We start from the raw sequence: 25,860 nt of genomic DNA on the forward strand, positions 1-25,860 counted from the left end.
GTCACAACAAAAACTGCCTAATGAGAGACTGTCTCACACTTTGAAGAGTATAGGCCAGTGTTTCTCAACTCTAATGTGCAAAAGAACCACCTGGAGAGACTCCTGGGTCCCATTCCCAGAGATTCTAATTCAGTAGGCAGAGGTAGGGCACAAGAATTTGTACTCAGATGCTGCCAGTCTGGAGAACACCCTTTGAATAATCTTGGACTGGACAACTTGCCTGATTGTGTAATGGTGATAATAGAAATAAGAGACAAAAGAACTAGTTCTCAATGACCTTCTCTTAAAAACAGGTGAATTTTTAAACCGAATAACTTACTAACCTATTGTTTTGCCAAACTCCTTTAGTGTCTTCATTTGGGATTTATATCTTTTAGTGGAACCAGACTTTTGCTTCCCTAGGTTTTGTGCCTGGGATTGAAAGGGAGGGGTGCATGGAGAGGAAGAATAGATGTTCTTAAAAAGTACCATGAAGAGAGATGATTCAAAGTCATATCATAGATATGGACTATTTTCCTTATGATGGTATATCTAACCTATAAGTTCACCTTAGGATAGCAATAGAGTCAGTCCTCGGTTTCCACCGTTCCTCACCTGGATGGATATACTATGCTTCAAGCCCTAGATGTAGAGAGCCTACTGCATTACGCCACTTTATATAAGGGGCTTGAGCATCCACGGATTTTTGTATATGGCTGGGGGTGGTGGTGCTGGAATCAATCCCCCACTGGTAACAAGGGACCACTGTAGAGTTATCTCATCTGTTATACAGATATTTTGACTTAGACTTAATATGTTATACATTAAACCCATTAGATTGTTGTGGATCATGATTAAATGTTTGTGAGGAGTAAATTGTTTCAATTTCCTGAATCTGTTAAATCGAGAAGCCTCTCCTGGTGTAAAAGTAAAACCTCCATCATTGGGGACTCCAGATTCTATCACAACAGCCCTGCCTTCTGCTTTCCTTCTTGAGCCTGGTGGTCCAGCCTGTCTCCTAATGCCTCAGGCCAAGGAGTGACTGAGCTGTATTAACTTGACACTGCTGGCTGTAGAAATTCTAATTGCTGTCAACACTGGCTTTTGCACTGATGCCAATTTTCTTAGTCACTGTTTACATTGGCAAACTGGTCCTGCTAGCCAGCTCAGCAGATCTCCTGGCAAAGAGAGTATGTAGCTGGTAGGGTAGAGTTTGGGATACATTTCATGACCTTCTTCCCCTCACTACCCTGATTTTACACTTTTTACTCCTAAGTGTTAAAACCCTGTGTGATGGGAGAAACTCAGCTTTAAACAGTAGTTTGATTGTTGATTTTCTTCTGAGCTCTGAGTAATAACATTCAGAGTGATGGGGCAGCCAGTTGGGCTTTTGGGTACCCGTACTCACTTTGTAACTTGGAGCTTTACGATCCTGGGCAAGGCATTTAACTTCTCTAAGCCTCAAATGAGCAAAAAATGAGTGTAATAACCTGTTCTTCCTATTTCACAGGTCCTTGTGAAATTCAAACAAGTGAAAGCTCAAATGGTCATAAACTGTAAAGCATTATACAAAAGAGTAATTATTATAAATATTGTAATTTATTATGTATTTTATAGAGTATGTATTAATTTATTATAATCACATTCTGAATGTGCCAAAGGGGTCTTAATTTATTATAATCATCATCTGAATGTGTCTCTTCAGACATGAGTAGATATCTATAAAAATCACTTGCCTTTTATCTTTTGGGTTTATATACCATTTAATAAACATTTTTTCAAAGAGACATCTAATTTGCTGCTTTCTCCACTTTACATAGAGCAGAAGATTAACTCAACTCCTGGAGTATCCTGTGTAACACACTTGTGAAGTCAGGCAGAGGGCATGAGTGGGCAAGCTCTGAACTGCCGAAAGCAGAAGGGAGTTTAGGAGGTTTTGTTTAGAAGTTTAATTCTTTTGTGCTGCCTTGATTCAGCTGCTATTTGGAACACTCAGATGAAGACAAATGCTGCTTGTCCTGACAGTGGAAGCTTTTTGCAGCTTGGGTAGCCTCATGAAGGACATTTGTTTATGACCATGTACATGGGACACTGGAGAAAACTTTGATCTCCAAGCCTCAGACCTTGCCCCAAGGAGCTCACAATCTAGTTATTGCTATTGTAGGTAACAGAGATGTGAGTACAAAAGAACTCTAATTTTTTTAATCAGCTGTCACGTGCGTGTCTATGGAAGGTAAAGGGGAGTAAGATAGGAAAAAGACTGAGACAGGTGTTAGCAGAGAAGGCTTGAGAGAGAAATGTGCTGGTGAGGAAGAGCTGGAGGACAGGGGCAGAGGGGAGTGCCTTCTCAGCCCAGAGTGGTCAAGGCTAAGCTGCTGACCCTGGGAGAGTCATGTGTCCCTTCTGGGTCTCAGTTTCCCTTTGTGTAATATGGGAGACTAAAGGGTCATTCCAGATGTAAAAATCTTCCAGTTTTCTGAAGTAGGTTTGAGAATCAATTGACTAGTGAATGGCTATAGAGGATGATGGCTGAAGGTTCTGGAGCCAGAGGGGGTTCAAATCCAGCCCACCACTTTATACCTATGTGACGTTGGGTGATTCACTGGAGCACTCTTGGTCTGAGGCTCCAGACTAAGAACAGTGACTGGCAGAGAGCAAATGTCAGTACATGTGAGCTCTTATCCCCCTTGAACATAGGAGGCTTTTGGAGCTAAGCAAGTACGTTGGCAATACAGAAACCGTCGTCTGTGTGATAGTAAAAAAATAAACAAAAAAGTTTAGGGACTGGAAAGGGACAAGCCTCTCCTTTTTGTGTTCCCCCAGGTTGAATTGCAGTGAGAGAACAAACTGAAGGCTTTAGGGTGAAGGCGTTAGGGTGTCAGATCCCTTTGAGAGCTCTTGCCTTTCTCTCTTCTAGATTACCTTATTAGTGAGTGGTGGTGAGGTTCTCCTCAGGTTTGCTTTGTAACTTATAATAAAATCTTCCATAGAGGACTAAACAAGTATGAAATTGTAATAGAGCAATCTCGTCAGAGAACCCTACTGTTACATAATCATATTTGTGCTTCACAGGTTGGCTTCGTTATTCCCTCCAGTGCTTTGCTCTATGGAGAGAGTGCCCTGCACAGAACTCTTTTGGTCCCTGACTATTCTCAGAGTGTGAGCCAAAAGGTTTACTTTATAAAAATAATGCTGACTAAAGGAAATAAGGGAGAAAGGTCAACTATAAGAAGGGTCCTTAACTGGATGGGGATCTACCAAAGGGCTGAGCAAGAATCCTGCCAATTCTGGGCCTCTGGAGAGAGGGGACAACAATAGATAATGTGGATTTACTCCTCACGTGCACTCTTTTTTACTCCTTTATCTGGGAAACCTGGGCCCAGACAACTGGGGAAGCTTGCCCAGGTCACGTAGCTAATAAATGATGGAGCCAGGACTTGGCCTTGGGCTCTGTCCAAATTCTGTGCTCTTGTCTCTCTATCATATTTTGTTAAGCCTTTCTGCCCTTGCTCAAAGAATCTCAAGGCAGGATAATGAAAAGTGATTCTTCACAACCTTTTCTTCTGAGGAAGCCTTGAAGATGGGGTTTACGTCGCTTAAAGGGCTCTGCTACCCAGAAGTCCTTATATAGCTCTCAGTTTAGGAACATGCAGCTGATGATTCAGCCTGGCTCCAAGCTACTGTGAGACTGACTTTGTGAGTTACCAGAGCTGAGCTAAGGTAGCAGGACTTCATTACAGGACAGACTGAAGTGCTACGAAGCCCTGACATAAGCAAATAAAAAGAGGTAACATTATGAGAACTTACGTACTAAGTTCTATGCCAGGTATCCTTTACAAATCACTATAAAATATAGGTATTATGATCACCCCAATTTTACAGATGAAGAAACTGAGGCATAGAGAAGTTTGTGACTTGCCCAGAACTACCCAACTAGCAAGTATCAGAGCCAGGATTGAGCCTTGGCTGACTGCCTTTATCATCCACACCCTAAAATGCTATGCTATGCTCTGGATGAGTTGGGGATGGGGAAGGATGCAGTAGAGGCAGTGGAGTGCTCTCTGGGGGTGCGGCGTGGGGAAACGCTGATTTGGAGCTATTGCTGATTTCCATGATATAAATACCCACCCTACCCCCATGGTCACTTTCAAGCTACTGACCTGATGTCAACTGACTTGTACATTTAACAGTTGGTTTTCGTGACATGGCAAGAGCTGGCTCCAGCACAGAACTGAAGGGTATTGCCAAAGAGAATAGCGGGTACTGAAAAAAATTGAATTATGCAAGTTATGCCTGGGTACGTTTGACTCTAGAGAACTAGAAAGCACAAGGGGTGGGGTAGTGAGAAATAGAGCTGAAATGTAGAGAGGGACCAGACTGCAATGTGAAGTTCAGATTTTTTTTTTCTGTAGGAAAATGGAAGTCAGTGAAAGTTTTTAAGCAGCCAGGTATTGTGATCAGTCTTTTAGGATAAGAACTCTGACAGCAGTACGGAGCAGGTTATAGAGAAAGAAAGTGCTATCTAGAATTCAAGTTAGTAGGCAAATGATGGAAATAATGAGCATCTAATCAAGGCAGCTACGGGAGTTGGGGTAGAGTCTTAGGGTAGAACTAGATTCAGAAAATGTTGGCAGGTAGAGTTGACATGAATTGGTGATTGATTAGATATCATGTGAGAGAAGGAAGGAGCTGAAGAAAATATTAAGATTTCTAGCTTGGAAGCTAGATTTACGGTCAGCTCATTAATTGAGAATTTAATGGAGTGAGTTGCTGAGTCAGGAGTGGAGAAGCAAGTGTAGAACATGTTCATTTTGAAGACCATATAGGCTATAATCCTGGAGATGGTTGGAAAAGTGAACCCAGAGCTTAAGAAAGACAGATCATGGATGGGAGATGTGGAAGTCATCAGCCTATGGAGAGAGCTCATAGCCATTTAATTTATCAGGCTGCTAGTAAGCACTTCCTATTTGCCATGCATTATGGCATGGTGGCACATTGGTCTGCTCAGGGAAAGCAGGAATTATGTAGCTGAATAAAATAAAAAATGGAACCTTGGGGAAAACCATCATTTACAGGGCCAAGGGACAGGAAAGGAAGAAACAATCAATTAAAAACCCAAAAGAAAAAAAGGAGGAATTAATTATTAGCATGGCAAGAGACTACAGAAGTTCAGGAGGAAGAGAGCTTCAAGAAAGAGCAAGTTGGGCTTCCCTGGTGGCGCAGTGGTTGAGAGTCCGCCTGCCGATGCAGGGGACGTGGGTTCGTGCCCCAGTCCGGGAGGATCCTGCATGCCGCGGAGCGGCTGGGCCCGTGAGCCATGGCCACTGAGCCTGCGCGTCCAGAGCCTGTGCTCCGCAATGGGAGCCCATGGCATTTAAAAAAAATAAATTTATTAATTTATTTATTTTGGCTGCATTGGGTCTTCGTTGCTGTGCACGGGCTTTCTCTAGTTGCGGCGAGCGGGGTGGGCTACTCTTTGTTTTGGTGTGTGGGCTTCTCATTGCGGGGGCTTCTCTTGTTACAGAGCACGGCCTCTAGGTGCATGGGCTTTAGTAGTTGCAGCACGCAGGCTCAGTAGTTGCGGTCAGCAGGCTCTAGCGTTCAGGCTCAGTAGTTGTGGTGCATGGGCTTTGTTGCTCTGCGGCATGTGGGATCTTCCTGGACCAAGGCTTGAACCCGTGTCCCCTGCATTGGCAGGCGGATTCTTAACCACTGTGCCACCAGGGATGTCCCTCTGCTGGCATTTAACAGCTTGCTCTTTCTTGAAACTCTCTGCCCTGCTGAACTTCTCCAATCTTTGTTTTTTCTTGCCATGATAATAATTACTTCCTCCTCTTTTGGGGGTGGAGGAGGGATCTTTTAATGATCGATTCTTCTCTCCTGCCTGCTATCCCTCTAAAGGATGGTGTTCCCTAAGGTTTCATTTTTATTTTATTCAACTTTAGGATTCCTCCTTTCCCTGAGCAAATTGACTTTCCCTCTTTGGTGCAATTTACCATGTGGCCTAAAGCCTGCCAGCAGAGCCCCATCCTTTCATCAGAGTTGAGTTAGAGATCCAACCCCCAGCAAATAAAGGGGTGTTCTTATCCTTGTAATCTGGGTGGGACTAGGAAAGAGGACTTTGATACCTTCTTATCCTTACTGGAGGAGGGTGATGCTGAACACTTGCAAAGCAAAGTAAGATTGACGGGCAGAAGACTGAAGTGTGGCCCACATGTCCCACAACCACAGACATCTGTGTGCCTTTCCCCACCCTCCTCTCCTTCACCAGCCTACTGATCACTCATTAAACTCATTTCAGTCAGCTGCTACTATCTCCAGGCAACCAGATGAGGCCGACTCTGTCCTCTCCTAAGCTGGTTATACTGATACATACCTTTGTACTTTAAGGTACATATCTCTACTTTTTAAGTTTCTACATCATATCATAATCATCTATTATGTCTAGGATGTTCCCACGTTTATATGTTCCTCAAAAATAGGCCATTGTGCTTTGTTCATCCTTGTACCCCCAATGCGTAGAACAGTCATGACCAAATAGGTACTTAAATGTTGGTCGAATGAATTTGTTGATTTACGTAGTGATTCTCAACTTTGCTAGGTATGCAAGGAATTCCTCTAGGAATTTACCTAGAGAGCTGAAAACAATACCTATGCCTTAGGTCACATTCCCAGACATCATTATATAATAGGTGTGGAATGGGACTCAGGCATTGGTAATTTTTAAAAGTTTCCAGGTGATTCTAATATGCTTCCAGCTTTGAGAACCACTGGCTTAAAGGAGTAAAATAAGATACACCAATGCCTGCTATGTGCCAGATGTTTTAATTACATTCGCACAATAACCAAATGAAAGGGGATGAGGTTTGATTTTGTTAACACACGGGAAAAAACCGAGGCTCGGAATGACATAATAACTTTGCATAAACCACAAAGTTGCTAAGAGGCAGGGCTAGGACCTGATTCTGTTACCTTGCATTACCTTTCCAGCTTCCCAGGCAGCTTCCCTCCAGTGGTGAGGAATCCATTCAATCTCTTATCAATTCTCTCAGAGGTGGAGCATTGGCCAGCTGGCTGAATTGTGTAACATTAGAAGAAATGTGTGATTAGCTCTATTCGACCTCCAAAAGTGAGGTTGGATTGGAATCAGCCCATGTAAGGACTTGTCTGTGTCACAACTTCGTGTCTTTCACATTTGTAGGATAGTTATGCCTTTTTTTTCTTTTTTCCCTGGGTTGGGCACTCAATCTTGCCTCTGGGTCTCTTTCTCTGAAGGATGGCCATTCCAGTAGCTTCTTGGTCAACCCTTTACAAACCCCCTCTTACCCCTTCCATCTCTGAAATGAGCCTATAATTCTAATTTTTCTTTCCAGGTCACTTGCAATTTCTTTTAAGGTTCTGATGCTAACAGTGTTTCTCCTTCTACAAGTTCTATATGATATATATTTATTACAAAGAGAACTAAAAAAATCACTTAGAGTTTTTGGAGAACTTTATAATATCTCAAATTCATTAGAAGATATGCTGGGATCTTACAAGTTAACCATAAATTACAAGTTCACATAAAAGTTACCGATAGCCAAAAGCAAGTCAAGTTTTTCTAAACATTTAATTTGTAAATTTTAATAAATGAAGCAAACATTCTCTAAATACTCTAGTTAGTCTTAATTAACAGTAAGTTAGACCTAAATATTGTCAAGTTTGTTCTGTGGGATAAAAACTAAGTAACACTTTCACAATATTAATTATGAGTTGGTAATCATCATAATTAACAGTTACGTAGTGTTTGCTATGTGGCAGGCACTGTTCTAAGTGCTTTCTACATGTTAACTCATTTAATCTTCAGAAAAACTCTGTGAGTTAAGTACTATTATTCCCATTTTATTTTTTATTCCCATTTTATAGATGAGGAAATTAAGGCATAGGAACATTAACTAAGACATACAACCAGTATGTAGTAGAAATAAGATTCAAACCTAGGCAGTCAAGCTTCCTAGTCTTTGCTCCTAACCAGTTTTCTAGATTTGCCTAACAAAGCTTGGAAATTAGACCAGTTTTGCACATTAGTGAGGAAGACTGATATGGTGCTGTAATTCCTGAGTATCACTTAGCCTGGACTGACACTTTTACCACTTGGCTTAAGCAACCATGAACACAGGAATTCTCTGCAGGTTGGAATGGGAGGCATGAGAAGATCTTGACAAAGCCAAAAGGTTGGTACAGCCATTAAATCTTTAAGGGAGCAGTAGTCAGAATGCAGAGCTAGCAATGACGAGGCTGTTGAAATAATTAGATTATGCCTCCGCAATGTGCCTAAAACTTCTCCTGGCTAGTAGTGATGACTTCCTAATTATGTTAATGGCCATTTTTTTAGTCCTTAGCTCCCTCAAATTGCCAAATAATCAGTCTTTTTAAAAAATTCTTCCAAATTTGACTTTTACTTTCTGATTCACTCTCAGTTTTCCTCTTGCCAATCTCTGGATTTCTCCCTCTAGATTCTTCTTTTCAGCCTGTCAAAGAATGTTTTCCTCCCTGGTCTATTTCTTTGTCACTGTGTTCTGTCTCTTCACTAAATCTCCTGAGTCTTACTACTGTCTGAGTTGTTAACAGTTACCTCTGAGCTCTTCCTCCAGGCCTGACCTCCTTGAATCTCTGACCCTGCATTTGCTATCTGTCTTTTGGACCTATCTACCTAGATGTCCCATTGGCTTTAAATGGAATAATTTTAAAATGGAAATTTTCTTACTTTCCCTGACTGTTCTGCCTGTTTTCTCTGTTTCTCATACTCCAAGTGAGGACCCTCCAGGATCTTTCAATCCTTTCTCTGTGTCCTACCAACCTGATCCCATATACTACTATGTGAGCAGTTACCAAGGCCTATCAACTCCGTCTCAGTGATCTCTCTTGAATATATTCCCTCCTCTATATTCTCCTGGGGCAGACCTTCATTTCTCTCCTGTGGACAATTGCCAAACTATTATAGCTGTTGCCCTCTAGTCTCTTCTCCCACCAATCTACTGTGTACACCTCAGCTGTATAATTTTTCCCAAAGTATAGTCTCATTAAAGAGTGTCCACTGTATAGCACAGGGAATTCTGCTCAGTATTCTGTAACAACCTAACTGAAAAAAGAATTTGAAAAAGAATAAATACATTTATATGTATAACTGAATCACTTTGTTGTACATCTGAAACTAACACAACATTGTTAATCAACTATACAATACAACTATATTTTTATAAAATAAAAAGTTAAAAAGAATGTCCAAAATCTTTGTTGTTTAACCATTAACAACTAAGAGCATTTCATCTGCCACCACCTTTCCAGCTGCACCTGCAGTAAGACTGGATCATCCTCTACATCAGAAGTTGCAGCTTGTGGCCCTTAGTCCAGATTTGGCCTGCAGGCAAGTTTTGTTTGGTCTGTAACTTAAAAAAAATGTAATCTGAATCAATGCTTTCAAACCAGAGGATTTCCCTTAAAAGTTAAAGTCTTAGAGAAAGTTAGGAGAACTGTGAAAACTTAAGGACAGGTGGAAATTTGCGGGAGTCAGGCAAGATTTAAATTCTTAGCTACTTAAATTCTCAGTCCATCTTTCACCCATCTTTGTATCCTTGTAACATGTAGCAGAATCTTTACATACAGTAGGTGCCTAATTAACACTTGTTGAATTACAGTTACTTGACTTTTGATAGTTCCTTGGTGCAATCATTGAGGTTGTTTGTAGAACAAAAGTGCTGCATTAGTGAATCACAGGTGATCTGTACAGTGGTCTTAAGTGAAGGTCATATAATTTGTGCACCAATAGAAAAAAAATAAATCTGCATTTTAAAGTATACTCAAACTTTACAATGTTTAAAAAAATGTGACCATAAATTTTCATACAGGTAAGTGTTCTATGAAATTGTTTTCCTGTAATAGGCAGGAATAGAGCAGAATCTGGAGGGGAGAATTTAAAAGCTGCTTGACAGAATGAAATGGCCATCACTGGAAAAGTTGGGAAACCACTGGCATGGAATACAAAACTTTGAATGTGAGAAACGAAGCAGGTAGTGAGTTATAATAGACGCTCTAATTATTTAATGTGGTTGGTTCACGTTGAAATTTGACCACATGCTAAGTTGTTGATGTGTATGGAATATCAGAGTACTATGGCTTTTCCCCACCTCTCCCTCCCACTTTGACATGAGCACACAGATGAACTTTTTAGAAATAAATATTTGACATCTTTTTCACCTGTAGTAGTTTCAGAACTTGGTGATCATTGGGGTCCTAGTAACAAATGTACACAATGGGAGAAAATGATAGTCTCAGCTTCCCTGGAAACATTGAGCTCTCTGTCCCTGGGCTCACATTTCTTCATGCAGTGATCTTCCAGATCAGAGGTGTGACAGTAACGATAACCAACTCATAGAAGGCTTGGTATGTGCCAGGCACTGTTCTAGGGATTTTTACCTTTTTAAGCTTCACAACAGTATTTTGAACCAGTTAGTATGTCATTTCTGTTTTACAGATGAGAAATTGAGGCGCAGAGAGGGTGAAGAACGTGCCCAAGACCCCACTGCTGGAAAGCGGGGGAGCTGGGCTTTTAACCAGGTATTCAGTCTGCAGTCTGTGCTGCTGACTTTGGCTTCCTACCTGCCTCCTAGACTGAGCCTTGTATTGCCGGCTCCCCCTGCCTACACTTGCCTTACTTAGCTTTTCTTCCCATAGGCATTTGAATTATAACACTTGCCCGACACTTTGGCATCTTGGATTCCTATCCTTTTCCTTGCTACTCGCACTTCGTCTTCTATTAAGGCACGATTCAGAATAGATGCCGTATCGGATTTCATCCCAGAACGAAGAGACACAAGTAATTCCTTCCTTCTCTGGGCTTGTGCAAGCCTTTATCTAGGCTTCTCTTACTAAGCTTGTATTGCTTAACTAACGTCAGCTATTCATTTACAAGTCTTGGCTCTCCTCTGTTTCCCTCAGCTCCAGAAGATGGTCTTTTTCTCCCCCTTAAGTTTCCCTGCCCGTTGAATAGATTTTCTAATTTGTATGGTGAATGAATTAGCAGAGAACAACCCCATTTATAAACTAACAACGAACATATTTTAATAAGCAGAGTATAGATTCTGCTTGGCTGCCTTTGATTTTTGCTTGTCCTCTGACCTTTGGTCATCAGACCTGGGTAGGGAGCCAGTGGCCACCTATTTTGCTGTATCTGGTTCTACTGAAGTGTAATGAGTACCCTTCATCCCTTCCACCTCCTCAGGCAGAATTCCCTTCTAGAGCCTGAAATGGTTATGGGGCAAGTTTTAAGACCTCTAGTACTGCCCTGGAGTACTTCATCTAGCCAAAACTGGGTCAGTTCGCAACTTGTGAAATTCTTAACACTTGGCTTGCTTCTTTGTGCTACTGGAGTTTTCCAGCTACTTCTAAATAGGTTTCAGGAAACTTTGTTAACTAGAGAATGTTTCTTGGGTGGATCTGAATCTCATTTCACAAACTCAAGGATGCAAGAAATATAACTTGATCTATATTTTGAGCCTTCATTCTTTAGGTAGAACTTAATTCCAGTGAATTTAGGTATTCCCCCATCACTGTTTTCTTTTAGGTTTTGAAGTGTCTCATGTGATGTTGATGCATAATGCATGGGGGGAGCCATCTGGGTACTCATCCTTAGCCCACATTCATATTCCACCTGGTCCATGGTGTTTGGTTCCTACAAGTTACCTTGGGATATCCTTTGTTCTTATTTATAAGAGCCCTTCAGGTCCATTAGTGCTCTCTTCTATTCCTGTTAGACCCTTGAGAACATGTAGTGGGCCACGGATAACGGAGAAGTTGTCTCAGACCCATCTGCAAGACATTCATGCAGCCTTCCTGTTTTTATGCCTTTCTGGACACATGGAGTCATTCTGCTGCTCCTGCACAAGCTGGAGCCCGAGGGGGGCTCTCTGAGGCCATTTGAGGCACCACCTTCCTAAACATACCTTGTGGTCACTCTTCCCTAGAGTCTTGCCTTTTTCCACGGTTCTGTCTGGGCATGGGGTACATGTCTGTTGTTCTCAGATTACATAGACATATCTGAGGGTTGCTGTGTCCCAAGGTTCTTTTTTCATTGGATCTCAGATATCAATCCATTCATTCCTCATTTCATCTCTAATAATTTCTCCTCCCCTCTTCCACCACCTAGCTCGGAGAATCACTTCCTATTCTAGGAGACTTCTTACTCATCATGTAATCTCCTAAATCAATGTCTTTTTTAATTCTCCAAAGGATATAGGCTTTTGAATCAAAAGCAGGAGGACATTTCTGTTTCTTTGCTATTTGTTCTCATATCCCTTCCCTGAAATAACAACTACATAAAGGCTTGGCTACTGATTTTACCTGTTGGACAGTAGGGATGGGAGGGGAGTAGTAAGAGGAGCTAACGGAAACAGATATTAGGGAAAAAAGTTAGATACCATTCACAGTTTTATCATGCCACATGACAGCACATACACATATGAATGTCATCCTATCCTGGATAGGACTCAGAGCAGCTTCCTGGGCCCACACTGTTCTCAACCAGCATCTCTAGGGTAATTCTGTATGTCCTGCAGCCCTCTCATAGTTCCAGGAATCCAGCTTCTATACTGGTTACTTAGTCTCTAAACTTCTCTTCTCTCTTCTTCACAAGGAGGAAAATAACAGAATTGTAGCCAGAATTCAACAACCTCTCCTCATACTGTAGGCACTCAGGCAGTGATAACTATTATTATTAATAATAGTAACGATAAATTGGTTAATGACAGATTACTGCTTGTTTCTCTTCATTTTCAAATTTTGAAACAAAGTCATTATTGTCTGCAGGATATTGATTTTTCATTCTCTAATTTATCAATACAATTCCAAACCTTAGCACAATTTTATTTTAATACCTTTCTGGATTCTTCTTTTCCCACCCATCCAGCCTTTCTTACACCCATCTGCTTATTTTTTTCTCCTTCATAAACAAACTGTCCCTTCTCCAATCAGCACTTCTGCTCCCACACCACCCTGTCAATGTTGTGAACAATGCAGATAGTTGTTCAGAAATTCTATTAATGCAAGTGCTCATAAGCTAATACAGCAGAGGTGCTTCTGGAAAGGTATGGGCAGATTGAGGCAAGTCTGCATGCACTCAGAGCATGCAGTACACATAAAGGAAACCCGGGGTGGATTCTATGAAAATGAATACTCTTCTCTAATCTGCCTTGTAAAGACAACTTACTTGTTGTACAGCTTTCCTTTAGTTGAAGAAACTCATATGATTTGTCTTATATATTCAATGAAGTCTTCATTTAACTAAAAACAAAAAATGTAGTTCAAAAAGTAACAGAGCCAAGCCTGCCATGTCTTTGTTCATAGTTTATTATTTGATGCCTATCAAGCTACTTGGCCTGTGAGAAATGGAATGGATCTTGCGTGTTCTCTGTTAATTGACAAGGGTTTATTGTGTGAACTCTAGAAATCTTAGTGAATACATTCTCGGCCATGCCCTGGCAGATCTCCATATTCCCCAAGTTAGACTGACGTGTTACCACAAAACTTAAGTGATGATTGCTTTTTCCCAATTTGCCAAAGACCTTAAACCCTTAAACTTGTGGTTAGGGTGCACGCACACACTCACATTTGTTTGTTTCGTATCGAGAACGTTAACAGTTGCTTTAACTTTTTCAATAAATTGGTCAATTGTACATATAGAAATTGAATTATTTTCTTAATATTCATTTGCTTTCCTGTTGCTTATATTTCCAGCAAATGAATATTAATAGAATTATTGGAAAAGCTGTTCATGGTTAGATAAATTGCCTCTTGTTCTTGTTTTTCATGAACACTCGCTAATGGTTTTATAATGCAGTCTTTCCAACTCTTCACAGCAGGGCATATGTATACAATTTTATATGGGACACTGGGGTAAACAACTCAGGAACTTGGCTGCCCAGGGGCTGAGGGGATCAGTGTCACAGCACATCTGTATCCTCTTCAAGGCATACCAGTGTGCCCCATGTACATGCTGGGAAGCTGTATTATGGTGTATTGCAGACTGCATACAGTTCTCATTTCTATTAGGAACATTGTTTTCTTGATCTTATGAAGGCATTAAATATTTCACTAATCATCAGCATTCTGTTTCATATTCTACAGAAGGGCACTGTTACTCTCCAGCTGCTCCCCTTCAAGGTTTGAGAGCCACTAGGCGATACAGTATCTGAGTTCACGCGCCTGTGCCGGGAAGGTTTCTAATCACCCTGTGACACTTCTGGGCCTCTCTACCTTAACTAGTCACGGGCTTCCAGATGGCTTCTAATTCTCTGACTTTGAAACATGGCCAGTAGGTCTTGCAGGGAGGTCAGTTTTATAAGTGTACTCAATAGGAAGAGCTTGTATAAGAAGTAGAAAGAGGGAATACACTCCACAGGGTCTTTGCTGGGTGGATGGCCTGGGTCTCCTCTCCAACCAGATAACTTCCTGTGAACACTTAATGCAGAGCTCAATGCCCTTAGGGCTCAGAAGGGAAGAGACAACAGGCTGCATGTTTTTTGTACATTTCTGCAAAGCTCCTGGTTGTGTCTGAGCTGGTCTGCCAGGACTGCAGTTGACTCTGCTCCTTCCCTCTCACACACTCATTCCTTTCTCTTACTCTCAAAACAACCAGACACACTTCAATATATAAGCTTAAAAACACTTTAAAAATACTTATAGTAAATATAAAACTCTCCTCTCTTCTAGTTGTATTCAAATAAAGTATTCTTCCTCCGTTCCTAGTATGTTATTGGAACTGTGATGTGCTGATTTAGGGTGGGCAGGGGTCGGAGGAAGGGACTGAATCCTGGAATTCACAGTTCCTAGGTTTGAGTCTCAGAACTGCCATTTATCCAGCGAAATGGGCAAGTTCAGCTAATTTCTAAACCTTCTTGATAAAATGAGACTGATGACAGATTTCCCTCTCAGAGACCATCTGAAGATCAAAGGAGATTTACTCTGATATTTTCAGATGAAAATACTCTCGAAGTTCTGAAAACGAAAGGTAAATATGATTTGTTATTCTATTAAAAGTAGCCAGTGAGTCCTCAAGGGCAGCGGCAATTGCTTGTAAGAATTCGAATACTGAAGGGTTGGTGAGTGTGGCTCAGGTGATAACTTAGCTGACACACACTCTCCCTCATTCCCCCCTCATCCTGCAGAGTAACCTGATACACTACTTGGGCCTCAGCCATCATCTGCTCGTGCTGAACTTCATCATCATTTCTTTTGGCAAGAAAAGTGCATGGTCGTCTGCTCAGGTGAAAGTAACAGACACTGACTTTGACGGTGTGGAAGTCAGAGTGTTTGAAGGCTCTGCAAAGCCAGAAGAGCCGCTGAAACGCAGCGTTGTTTACATTCACGGAGGAGGCTGGGCCTTGGCAAGTGCAAGTATGTCCTGGTCACATTCAGGTTGTTTGGGGTTGTAGCTGGCCCACAGAGACGTGTGATTGAAATGACTTTCTTACTGGGTAAGGAGAAGGGAGCCATTGGACTTGCTTCCCCTGGCAGTCCCAGTTATCCCTATTGTCTCAGCAAAATTATTCATAGTGCCCCCCCTTCCCATTCTCGAAAGGGTCCTGGTTTGGATGATTGATTATATAGCTACCCTATATGATTATATAGCTACCCTACATCAAGGGTTTTGCCTGTTTGTTTGTTGATTCAGGCAGACTGTTTTGAAAATATTTCCTGTAACCTAAATCCTAGACTAACTTATTGTGAAGTACTGAAGTTGCTTTCTGCACCAAAACAAGGTAAAGTTTCCCTGGGCCAGAATATGAGGCCATTATCTGTAGCTCTATGCCAACTTGTGTTTTGAAGACACCTTTCTATGAAATAGAACAAGTATTTCTGAATACACGTTAACTCATCAACATTTCATCTGCTTGTGAAAACATAGATGAAAATATAAAACATACGCCACAGTTAAAAGGAAACGACCTTGCAAAGTTCAAGAACATTCTCTCTGGTATTGGAAAACTTTCATGAACAGATCACACATTAAAAATGTCAGGCAAAAAAAAAAAAAAAAAAAAAAGTCAGGCAGCCAAGGGGAGCAGCCTAGTGAAAAGCATACTAAGGAGGAAATAAGGGCCTTATCTCTGCTTGTAGTTATTATGGCGCTACTTTCTCATCTTCAGCCCAGAGCTTTTGGCATCCCCTAAGTTTAAAGGCGATGGCAACTTGTTCTAGTTTGTCTTTTTTTTTTTTTTTTAATGCAGCAAAGGCCAAAAAGTATAACTTTTTCTAGTAATCTCATTTCATTTAACTCCATATTCATCATTTATTCTTTTATTCATTGATTTGTTCACATTTCCAAAAGATGATTACTGAATATGTAGGTTTGCCCAGGACTGAGTAGTTTCCCAGGGTGCAGGACTTTCAGTACAAAAACTCAAAGAGTTGTATGCAAACCTGGACCTCTGGTCACCCTAATGTGTGCTTGGTGATGGGGATACAAAACTGAGTAAGACAGAGTCTCTGCCCTAGAAAAGGTTGCATCTGTAGCACTGGACACTTGCCAGGTGAGATAGTATCAATACGTCAGAGGCCAGGAAGTATAAGTGCCAGGAATGGTATGGATTATGAGTCAGCCTGGCCTTTTCCACATAATTTTGGCTGATCACTTCGGCCAGAGGAAGAGCTGGAGGTAGGTGTGCAGGTGTTTATGTAGTTATTGAACTTCTGGTTCTTAGACTGCCTTGGAAAACCTATAAATAAGGTAGTATTTGTCTTTCTGTTGAGGCAATCCAGCTCTTAATATATTATAAAAACATTAATATATTAAAAGAACAGCCTAAGGGATTAAATTTTTACATATTAAAATTGCTTCTGTCACTGCAAACCTGTGGATTCTCTTTCTAAGAAATGCTAAGACTTCCTAAAATTCTATTTGTTCTGTGTTGGTTTAAACGGAATACCATATTCTTCAGATTGGTGACTTTTCTGAATCACAGCAAATGATGGTGTTAAAAGAGAAAAATTTTTTGGTTCTAAGGAGGAAACTGCTTATTTTCTGTGATTTCTGGAAAGGCATACATTTGAAGAACTACAAAATCAGAATGAATCTGATGCACTTCATATCGTCCATTATGAAATAAATTTTTAGTCAGTTAAAAACACATTCAAAGGTAATCTAATATGGATTTCCTGTTATTTTATAGTAATTGCATTTTATGAGAAACCAGATTAATTTTTTATATTTGTACATGTAGCTCTGTTAATGAGGTATATGTTCATATTTACTTTTTATTGTTTTTATTATTAATAACTTAAGTCCAAGTCCAAAAACAATCCATAGTTAGCAGAATTTAAGAACGGACAGTATTAAATAAACTGCTTTATAGTGAGTGTTTGCTCCTTTGTCTCTTTCAGAAATCAGGTATTATGATGAACTGTGTAAAGCAATGGCTGAGGAATTGAATGCTGTCATTGTCTCCATTGAGTAAGTAATTAATAATAGTCATAGAAAAACATTTAAGAAGGAATCCTAGATAACCATCTAGTTATTTTATTTTACAAGTGCTAGAGTGTAAAATGAAAGTCCAGAGAGGTGAAGTGATTTTCCCAAAGTCACAGAAAATGATTTCTGTTGTAACTTAGAATTTCTTGAACTAGCTTTATAATGCCTCAAACTATCATTTTATTTTAGTTTTGGAACCTTCTGGAAACGGAATTAGCTGAAATTAAGAGAAATATATAATCAGTTATTTATAGTATATAGTTTGATTACTGCCTTTTTTTTTTACTTTAGTATAGCTCTGTATTATTAGACTATTGAAGTGTAAGAAAGCCATGCAATGCCTTTCAAGAGGAATTAAAGTATAGCTAACTAACTTTAATAAGTTATAGTTGAATCATTAACCTTGTGAACTGCAAGGTCAGACAGTGCTCATGGAAAACCCTAAAGGGAAAGATTATTTTGTTATGTGGAAATAAACTATGATAAAAGCATAAGAGAGAAGGGATTTTTTCCATCAGGTTTTTTCTTAGACAGCCAAGTAAAAGCATATTCTAAAAATTACCACTATAAATTTCAACTGATGTTGAAGTTAAAAAAATTCTTGTATAGTGTGACTGTTTTCTGTGTTAATTCTCTCACTTTACCTTCACAAGTGCTGAGAAAGCAAAGGAAGTATGGACATACCAGATAATTCCTACTATTCCATCAGATCCACTCATTTAAAATTAAGTGGAAATACTGTTAAGTCCCCTAAGTTCCGAGAGCGCATTCCTAAGTCCAATTTGTTCGTAAGTCCAACAAACACAATCGTTATCACTTGGTGCTTCTTAGCAGTGTACCAGCTACTTCACCGCTGCTTTTACACTTGCTTCCGGACACCCTGGGCTTGAAATAAAGATACTGTACTACTGTACTCCAGACAGTACTATACATGATTACTGCCTTTTTAAATCTAAAAACCAATCAGCATTTTAAGAGAATCTCTCCTACACCAAGAGTTGGAGAAGTTATCCTCCTGGAGTTAGGTTCTGTAATTCAGACCTTGTAAATAATAGTGTGTTCAACCAATCTTAGTTAATGTAGGTATTATTATCACTATTAGTATTAATATTAATATCAGTGTTTTGAGTTGTTTCTACCAGTTCTATATTAGCTATTTTTCTGGGACACTAAGAAGAAAGTGAATAATAATTATAATGATTGCGGTGATGGTAATACAAAAATCACGGCACCAATTCCATGGCAGGCATTGTGCAGGTGCTATGTATATATTGTTTCTCCTCCTTCAGATCTTTGTTCAAGTATCATCCTTTCAGCAAGGCCTTCCTTGACACCCCTAAAATTGCAGTCCACTTTTCTTCTGCTTTATTTTTCTCCAAAATTATCATCAACATCTGACAGACCATGTATATAACTTCTTATGTATTTATTGTATTGGATATAAATAGACAATGTAAGTTTTATGAAGGCAGAGATTTTAGGGATTTTTGTCTGTTTTGTTCATTGCTGATCATTAGTGTCTGGAAACGTCCCTGGCAGGTAGTGGAAATTTATGATATTGTGATTTGTAAGAAATATATATTTGGTCATTCAGATGACCAAAGTGTATTTTTCACATGTACTTGATCTTTGTCCAAAGTTCCTGGCTCACAGCTCCCCAAATCCTTCAAATTTCCTAAATGTTCAGAGAGTTAAAGGAGTCTTTTGTGGGACTTCCCTGGTAGTCCAGTGGTTAAGACTTCACCTTTCCACTGCAGGGGGCAAGGGTTCAATCCCTGGTCAGGGAACTATCCCGCCCCTGCCTCCCTTGCATGGCCAAAAAAAAAGGTGTCTTTTGTTATGTGAATGAGGTGACTTTTGGAAGCACCTAAGGATGGGGGCTGGTTGCCAGGAGAACCAACCATGTGATTAGAGGGTTGGGACTTTCCCACCCTGCTGGCCTCTGGGGAGGAGAGATGGGCTGGAGGTTTTATCAATCACCATTGGCCAATGATTTAATCAATCATAACTAGGTAATGAAGCCTCCATAAAAACCCAAAGGACAGAGTTCAGGAAGCTTCCAGTTGGTGAACACATGCAGATTTGGGGAGAGTAGTGCACCTCCAGAAGGCATGGAAGCTCTGCACCCCTTCCCACCTACCCTGACTTTCGTATCTCTTCCATCTGGCTGTTCCTGAGTTGTATTCTTTTTATAATAAATCAGTAATCTAGTAAGTAAAATATTTCTCTGAGTTCTTTGAGCCACTCTAACAAATTAATTGAACCAGAGGAGGAGGTTTTGGGAACCTCTGATTTATAGCCAGGTGGTCAGAAGTACAGTAACAACCATTGGCATCCTGAGTTGGAGGGGATTGTTGGAACCTCCAATCTATAGCTTGGGGAAAAGCATAGGTGACAACCTGGGTTTGCGTCTGGTGTCTGAGGTTGGGGGTGATCCTACAGTTTTGCAGGACTGAACCCTTAATCTGTGGAATCTGCTGCTATCTCCAGGTAGATATTGTCAGAATTGAGTTGAACTGTAGGACACCCAGCTGGTGTCCAGAGCATTGCTTGTTGGAGGTGTGGGGCACCTCCCCCATCACACACACATGTTGAAAATTAGTCACAGAACACCAAAAGAGCATTTAATACGTATTTATGGAATGAATGCATAAAGAGTCTTGCCTAACTTTCGTATAAGTCATCCAAAGTAAGTATTTTGATATTTTCCTCATAGATGAGGAAATTGAGGTCCAAAAAGTTAAGTAACCTGCAAGAGGTCACATAGCTACTTAGTCACATATGTGGAGTGGGGAATTGAGCCAGGTGGAATCACTCCCCAGGCTCCTATGCTTCTTTGGCCCATTATCAAACTAATATATATATATATATATATATATTTTATTTTATTTATTTATTTTTTTTGCGGTACTCGGGCCTCTCACTGTTGTGGCCTCTCCCGTTGCGGAGCACAGGCTCCGGACTCGCAGGCTCAGCGGCCATGGCTCACGGGCCCAGCCGCTCCGCGGCATGTGGGATCCTCCCGGACCGGGGCACGAACCCGTGTCCCTGCATCGGCAGGCGGACTCTCAACCACTGCGCCACCAGGGAAGCCCTCAAACTAATATTGAAGGAAGCTGATGATGCTGAGTGACAGGGTTATGGCAACATCAGCCACTTTCCATGCCCTGAGCTTATGTAGCTCTCCACTTCCCTCTGCCTCTCTCTGCCAGCTGCACTCCCATTCATAACTCATCTCCTTCTTGCCCCTACTCCAGATCACAGACCTAAGAGAATCCTTGCTTCTCCAGTTCCTTGGAAGGGTTGGTCTCCTAAGTCATTTAGGCAGCTCTGACCCTGTGAATGGGAGCCTTAGAATCAGAATGATGCTGTGGCTTCCTCCTCTGCAAATGCGGCACTGGACAACTCTGGACAGCTCCCCGGCCTCCCTGGATCCTCAGCTGGGCCTCCCAGATCACTCAAGGGCCCTTGATGCAGTTTTATAATGCAGGAACCTTCAAGTAAATGATTGTATCACCTGGCCTGGGTAGCGGGCCAGAGGAAGGCAGGGCTGTTTAAGCAGCTGAACTCCTTTATGGAGCAAGGCCCTGCAGCTTGGTGCTGGTGAGCTGGTCTCAGGGCCTCTTCAGTGGTTTCCTGTGTAGTTCCAGCTCCTCAAAGGCCTGAGGAAAGGAGAGAAGGTGGACTTGTTTTACTTGGTACCATAAGGATTCTCCACACAAGCCTTATCCTCCAGGGCTAATGTAAGCAACTGGCAACATGACTAAGCTCTTCCTACATGCCCTTCTCCACCTGTTAGCATCTGTCTCCAGTGAAACAGGTGTTCTTTTAAGTCTGTGCTTATCATAAAACAAAGAAGGATGGATAGGGTGCTTTTTTTTTTTAATAATTTGTTTATTTTATTTATTTATTTTTGGCTGCATTGGGTCTTCGTTGTGGCACGCGGGCTTTTCATTGTGGTGGCTTCTCTTGTTGCAGAGCACGGGCTCTAGGCACACGGGCTTCAGTAGTTGTGGCTCATGGGCTCTAGAGCGTAGGCTCAGTAGTTGTGGCGCATGGGCTTAGTTGCTCTGCGGCATGTGGGATCTTCCCGGACCAGGGCTTGAACCTGTGTCCCCTGCATTGGCAGGCAGATTCTTAACCACTGCTCCACTGGATAGGGTGTTTTTAAGAAGATTTTTTTTTTTTTAAAAAGAACTAAAATATAGAGGGGCCGTGCTTTCATCTTCACTTTCCACTGCGCCAAATCTGTCAATGTAGCACCCGGTTTATCAGCAGATAAGCATCACAGCAGTGGGCAATTACTATTACTCAAGGCTGTAATCTCAGGCAAGTCACTTAACCTCACGTGCAAAATGGGCTTAGGAATCTTTCCTGTGTATGTCAACGTGAGCTACTGGGAACAAGAATCATTTCCTCTTTTCTTTGGGCCCACCGCACCCAGTATATGGCTTAAACATGTATGCTAATAAGTAGATACACTTTGAGTTAGGTTAATGATTTCAGAGAGTTGTTATGAGAATCAGTTTGGACATTTGAGATAAAAGGGCTTCTGATATTCTAAATCACTAGACAAGACTGAAGGGTTATTGCTCTAGCCCATAGGACAGAAAGGTCATAGGACAGAAAGGTCCAACTTAACTAATTTATTTATCAACATGTTTGGAACTCACAGCACTTTTCTTTGCAGAAATAATGAGCTAAGGTGATTCGGATCCATCCAGGCGAGCCAGCCCACAAAGAGCCACATAACCTGTGCTCTAGTTGAGGTATAGCCAGCATCATATGACCGTGATGTTTCTCTTGGAAAGTATGTTCAGAGGTCTAACTTGGGACCTCTTCTCACTGCTCACCTCTTTCTTTTATTCCATAAACGCCTATTGAATTCCTGTTATGTGCCAGCTACTGTGTTAAATTCTGGTGGCATAACAGTGTGAGTAAGAGAGGCATAATTTCTGTCCTCATGGAGTTTACAATCTAGATGAGAAATCAAACCTTGAACAAGTAATATTAAATGTGATAAGTGATGTGAAGTAGTAATGGAGGCATCGAGTAGGTAAGATCTTACCTAGTTTGAAGGGTTTGAATCGAGCTCCTAGGGATGAGCAGAACCTAGTTAGACAGAATGAATTGGTCATGGAAGTCCAAAGTGGTGTAATGAGAGGGCTTGGGAGGATGGAAGGAGGCAGAGAGCATTAAGGGAATGAAATATGAGAGAAGACAGATGAGGGGACCTATGCTTCTGGCAATGACTAAGGAAAATAAGAAATAAGGGTGGATAATCCTGAGAGCCTTCACAAGGATGGTGGACTCTTGGTTCTCTTGGAATTCCTTCTCCTAGCAGGGAGGTTGTCTGGAGACAGCTTCTCCTTATCCTTGAGGCCAACAGGAGTGGGTAGTGGTGTCATGGCTTTACTTCATGTAGGGAGTGGCCTTGTGGAAGGTTAGATATAATCTGAGGAAGCTGGTAGGCAAGGGTTGGGGGCAGCCCTGGTGATGGAATCACTTCACATGAAGCAACACCAGGAGCTGGAACTTCTGAGTTTACATCACTGCCATTGGCTCAAGATTCTGGTAACAGATCCAACAACTGAGGTAGACAAAGATCTCAAGGTATGAAAATAGGCCATGAGTTCTATTTAGTAGCTTCTACAACACTATGCTATTTTTACACATAATTGCACAGTAAGTATTTATGAAATAAATGGAAGAGTTCATCTTATCATACCCAAGATACATGGATGTATCCTCATTTACATAATCTGGGAAGGAAGTTTATATTCATAAGTTTATTTTCATAAACTTCATTGCAGTTTAACTATAATATGGTACCTTTTTACCTGTAGTTTATATAACAAAACACAATACTAGAACCATAAGACATCAGGAAAAAGGAAGATTTAATTTCTTTCTTCTTTTTTTTAAAATTAATTAATTTATTTTTATTTTTTTGGCTGTGCCGGGTCTTAGTTGCAGCATGCCAGGTCTTCGTTGAGGCATGCAGGATCTTTTGTTGCGCCGTGAGGGCTCTTCGTTGTGGCGCGCAGGTTTTCTCTTCTCTAGTTGTGGCATGTGGGCTCCAGAACGTGTGGGCTCTGTAGTTTGCCGCCCGTGGCCTCTCTAGTTGAGGTGTGTGGGCAAAGTAGTTGTGGCGTGCAGGCTTAGTTGCCCCGCAGCATGTGGGATCTTAGTTCCCCGACCAGGGATCGAACCCATGTCCCCTGCATTGGAAGGCTGATTCTTTACCACTGGACCACCAGGGAAGTCCCTAATTTCTTTTTTTTTAAATTTATTTATTTTATTTATTTATTTTTGGCTGTGTTGGGTCTTCGTTGCTGCGCGTGGGCTTTCTCTAGTTGAGGCGAGCGGGGACTACTCTTTGTTGCGGTGCTCGGGCTTCTTATTGCGGTGGCTTCTCTTGTTTTGGAGCACGGGCTCTAGGTGCGCAGGCTTCAGTAGTTGTGTCACATGGGCTCAGTAGTTGTGGCTCGCGGGCTCTAGAGCGCAGGCTCAGTAGCTGTGGCGCACAGGCTTAGTTGCTCCGTGGCATGTGGGATCTTCCTGAAGCAGGGCTTGAACCCATGTCCCCTGCATTGGCAGGCGAATTCTTAACCACTGCGCCAGCAGGGAAGCCCCCTAATTTCTTTTTTTTTAAGATAAAATACTAATGTACAGCATGGGGAGTATAGTCAGTAATATTGTATTAACTATGTATGGTGACAAATGGTAACGACTTATTGTGGCAATCATGTCATAATGTAACATAGTGCCATAGATCATGGCACTATGTTGTGCCCCTGAAACTAATATAATATTGTATGGCAATTATACTTCAATTACAAAAAGATAAAATGTGAGATAATAACAAAGTAGGCATGTCAGATATTATTAAATTCTACAAGGCATTTACATTGCTTTTTTTGGTTGTCAAAACGGTTTCAAGTTGTGTTTTGCTTTTAACTAAGTCTGTACGACACTAAAACTCTATTTTGTGTCAGTGGAGACCTATTCCCATCCACCAAATATCAGGCGGCACTATGCACAGAGAACTTAAAACTTGACAGAGCTGTAAAGAAGAACGTTGCTCACATAGACAGAATAGAAGCTGGACCACGTATCTTAGTCTGCTGCTTAAGCAATGGGACTTTTATGACTCTGTCCTGCTCATCCATAAAATTAGATGAGTACAAGCTGACAAAACCACAGAGCTTCTAGAGGCACAATACAACACACATCTCGATAAATAGTTGTTCAAACAAGATACTCTGGAAGACACGAGCCACGGTGACCTAGCTGTGACTCTCCCTCTGCTCCTTTTCCTTCTCTTCTTCCCAGACCAGCACGCAGAAATCCTCATGCCTCACCCCAACCTGGGCAGCCCTGAGAGATGGGCAGACTGAATTCCTCAGGGTTCCCCTCCAAGAAAGGGAAAATTTGTCCAAAACTTTCCTTTTACTCAGTCCAGGCTACCTTATTAGCAAATCCAAAGGCCAGTGTTACAAATAATTTATTAATGCTACAGAAAGATAATATTGAGGCTTCTTTTAAGAAGTAGGTTGTTTTAGTTCCTTCACTATCGTTAACTAATGAATCTCCTTTTTAGACATATTAAGCTAATGTCTTCTTGGCTCTGTTTTCTACTAACATTAAAAAAAAATCTACTGGTTTCTCTCTTGTGGTTTAGGTCTTTTAGAATTTGAGGGGAGGGGGGCTTGGAGCTGTACAGAAAGCCTGTGCTGCACACTGCAGCGAGGTTGGGAAGCCTAGTTCCGCCCACACCTGAGCCCAGAGCTCTGTTCAGCTTCTGAAATCACACAGAGAAAGGAGGTCCGACGGACATGGACCCAAGCCTGCTTGGGATTCTGTAGCCACCTGAGGGAATGTTTGGCTCTCTATTCCCCCTTGAGCTTAAAGGCGAGGTTTATATCTGAATTGGGGAGGGGAGGCCTGGGGAGCTCCCTGCCGTGTCCATAGAGACGTCTCAGGAAGTCTTAACTCGTAAACAGCGTCAGAGCATCATATCATTTACACGGATCACAATTCTAGGTTCAATCAGTCCTAGGATTTTGGTGACACATCCTGACATCTGTCAGTTCTTCTGAATGTACTTATTATCCATTCAGCCAAGCCTTTGTTAAGCTGGGCTCTGCCTTGCTGAATGACTGGTAGTCAAAGCTATTTCGAGAGCCAATTTTGAGAGTAGAAACAGAAAGGAAGACCCTTCCTCAATCTTTATGCACAAACCTCATTGCACAAATGGAAAGAGAAACAATTATCCATTCACAGTCTTTCCACTTTTATGTAATTTTATTATATATTCTTTTAATGGAAAGGAAGCTTCTACCTATTAGAGGAATAAATAGATTCTTCCCCTGGAG

General features: G+C 41.3%; 1 protein-coding gene across 3 annotated transcripts in view; it reads left to right on the forward strand.

The window, feature by feature from the left end:
- Positions 1–25,860, forward strand: part of NCEH1 (neutral cholesterol ester hydrolase 1) — a 62,852-nt gene that overhangs the window by 26,345 nt on the left and 10,647 nt on the right. The window contains exons 2-4 of one of the 3 annotated variants that reach the window (XM_060298414.2): positions 14,947–15,022; positions 15,180–15,408; positions 17,395–17,464. In XM_060298414.2, the coding sequence (XP_060154397.1) occupies positions 17,427–17,464 (38 nt within the window). In that variant the 5' untranslated portion in view covers positions 14,947–15,022; positions 15,180–15,408; positions 17,395–17,426. The remainder of the gene's footprint in view (positions 1–14,946; positions 15,023–15,179; positions 15,409–17,394; positions 17,465–25,860) is intronic. The other 2 variants (XM_030863429.3, XM_070045480.1) reach the window with 2 other exon arrangements.

The sequence above is a fragment of the Globicephala melas genome, chromosome 4 (assembly GCF_963455315.2).
Source record: "Globicephala melas chromosome 4, mGloMel1.2, whole genome shotgun sequence".
Lineage (NCBI taxonomy): Eukaryota > Metazoa > Chordata > Mammalia > Artiodactyla > Delphinidae > Globicephala > Globicephala melas.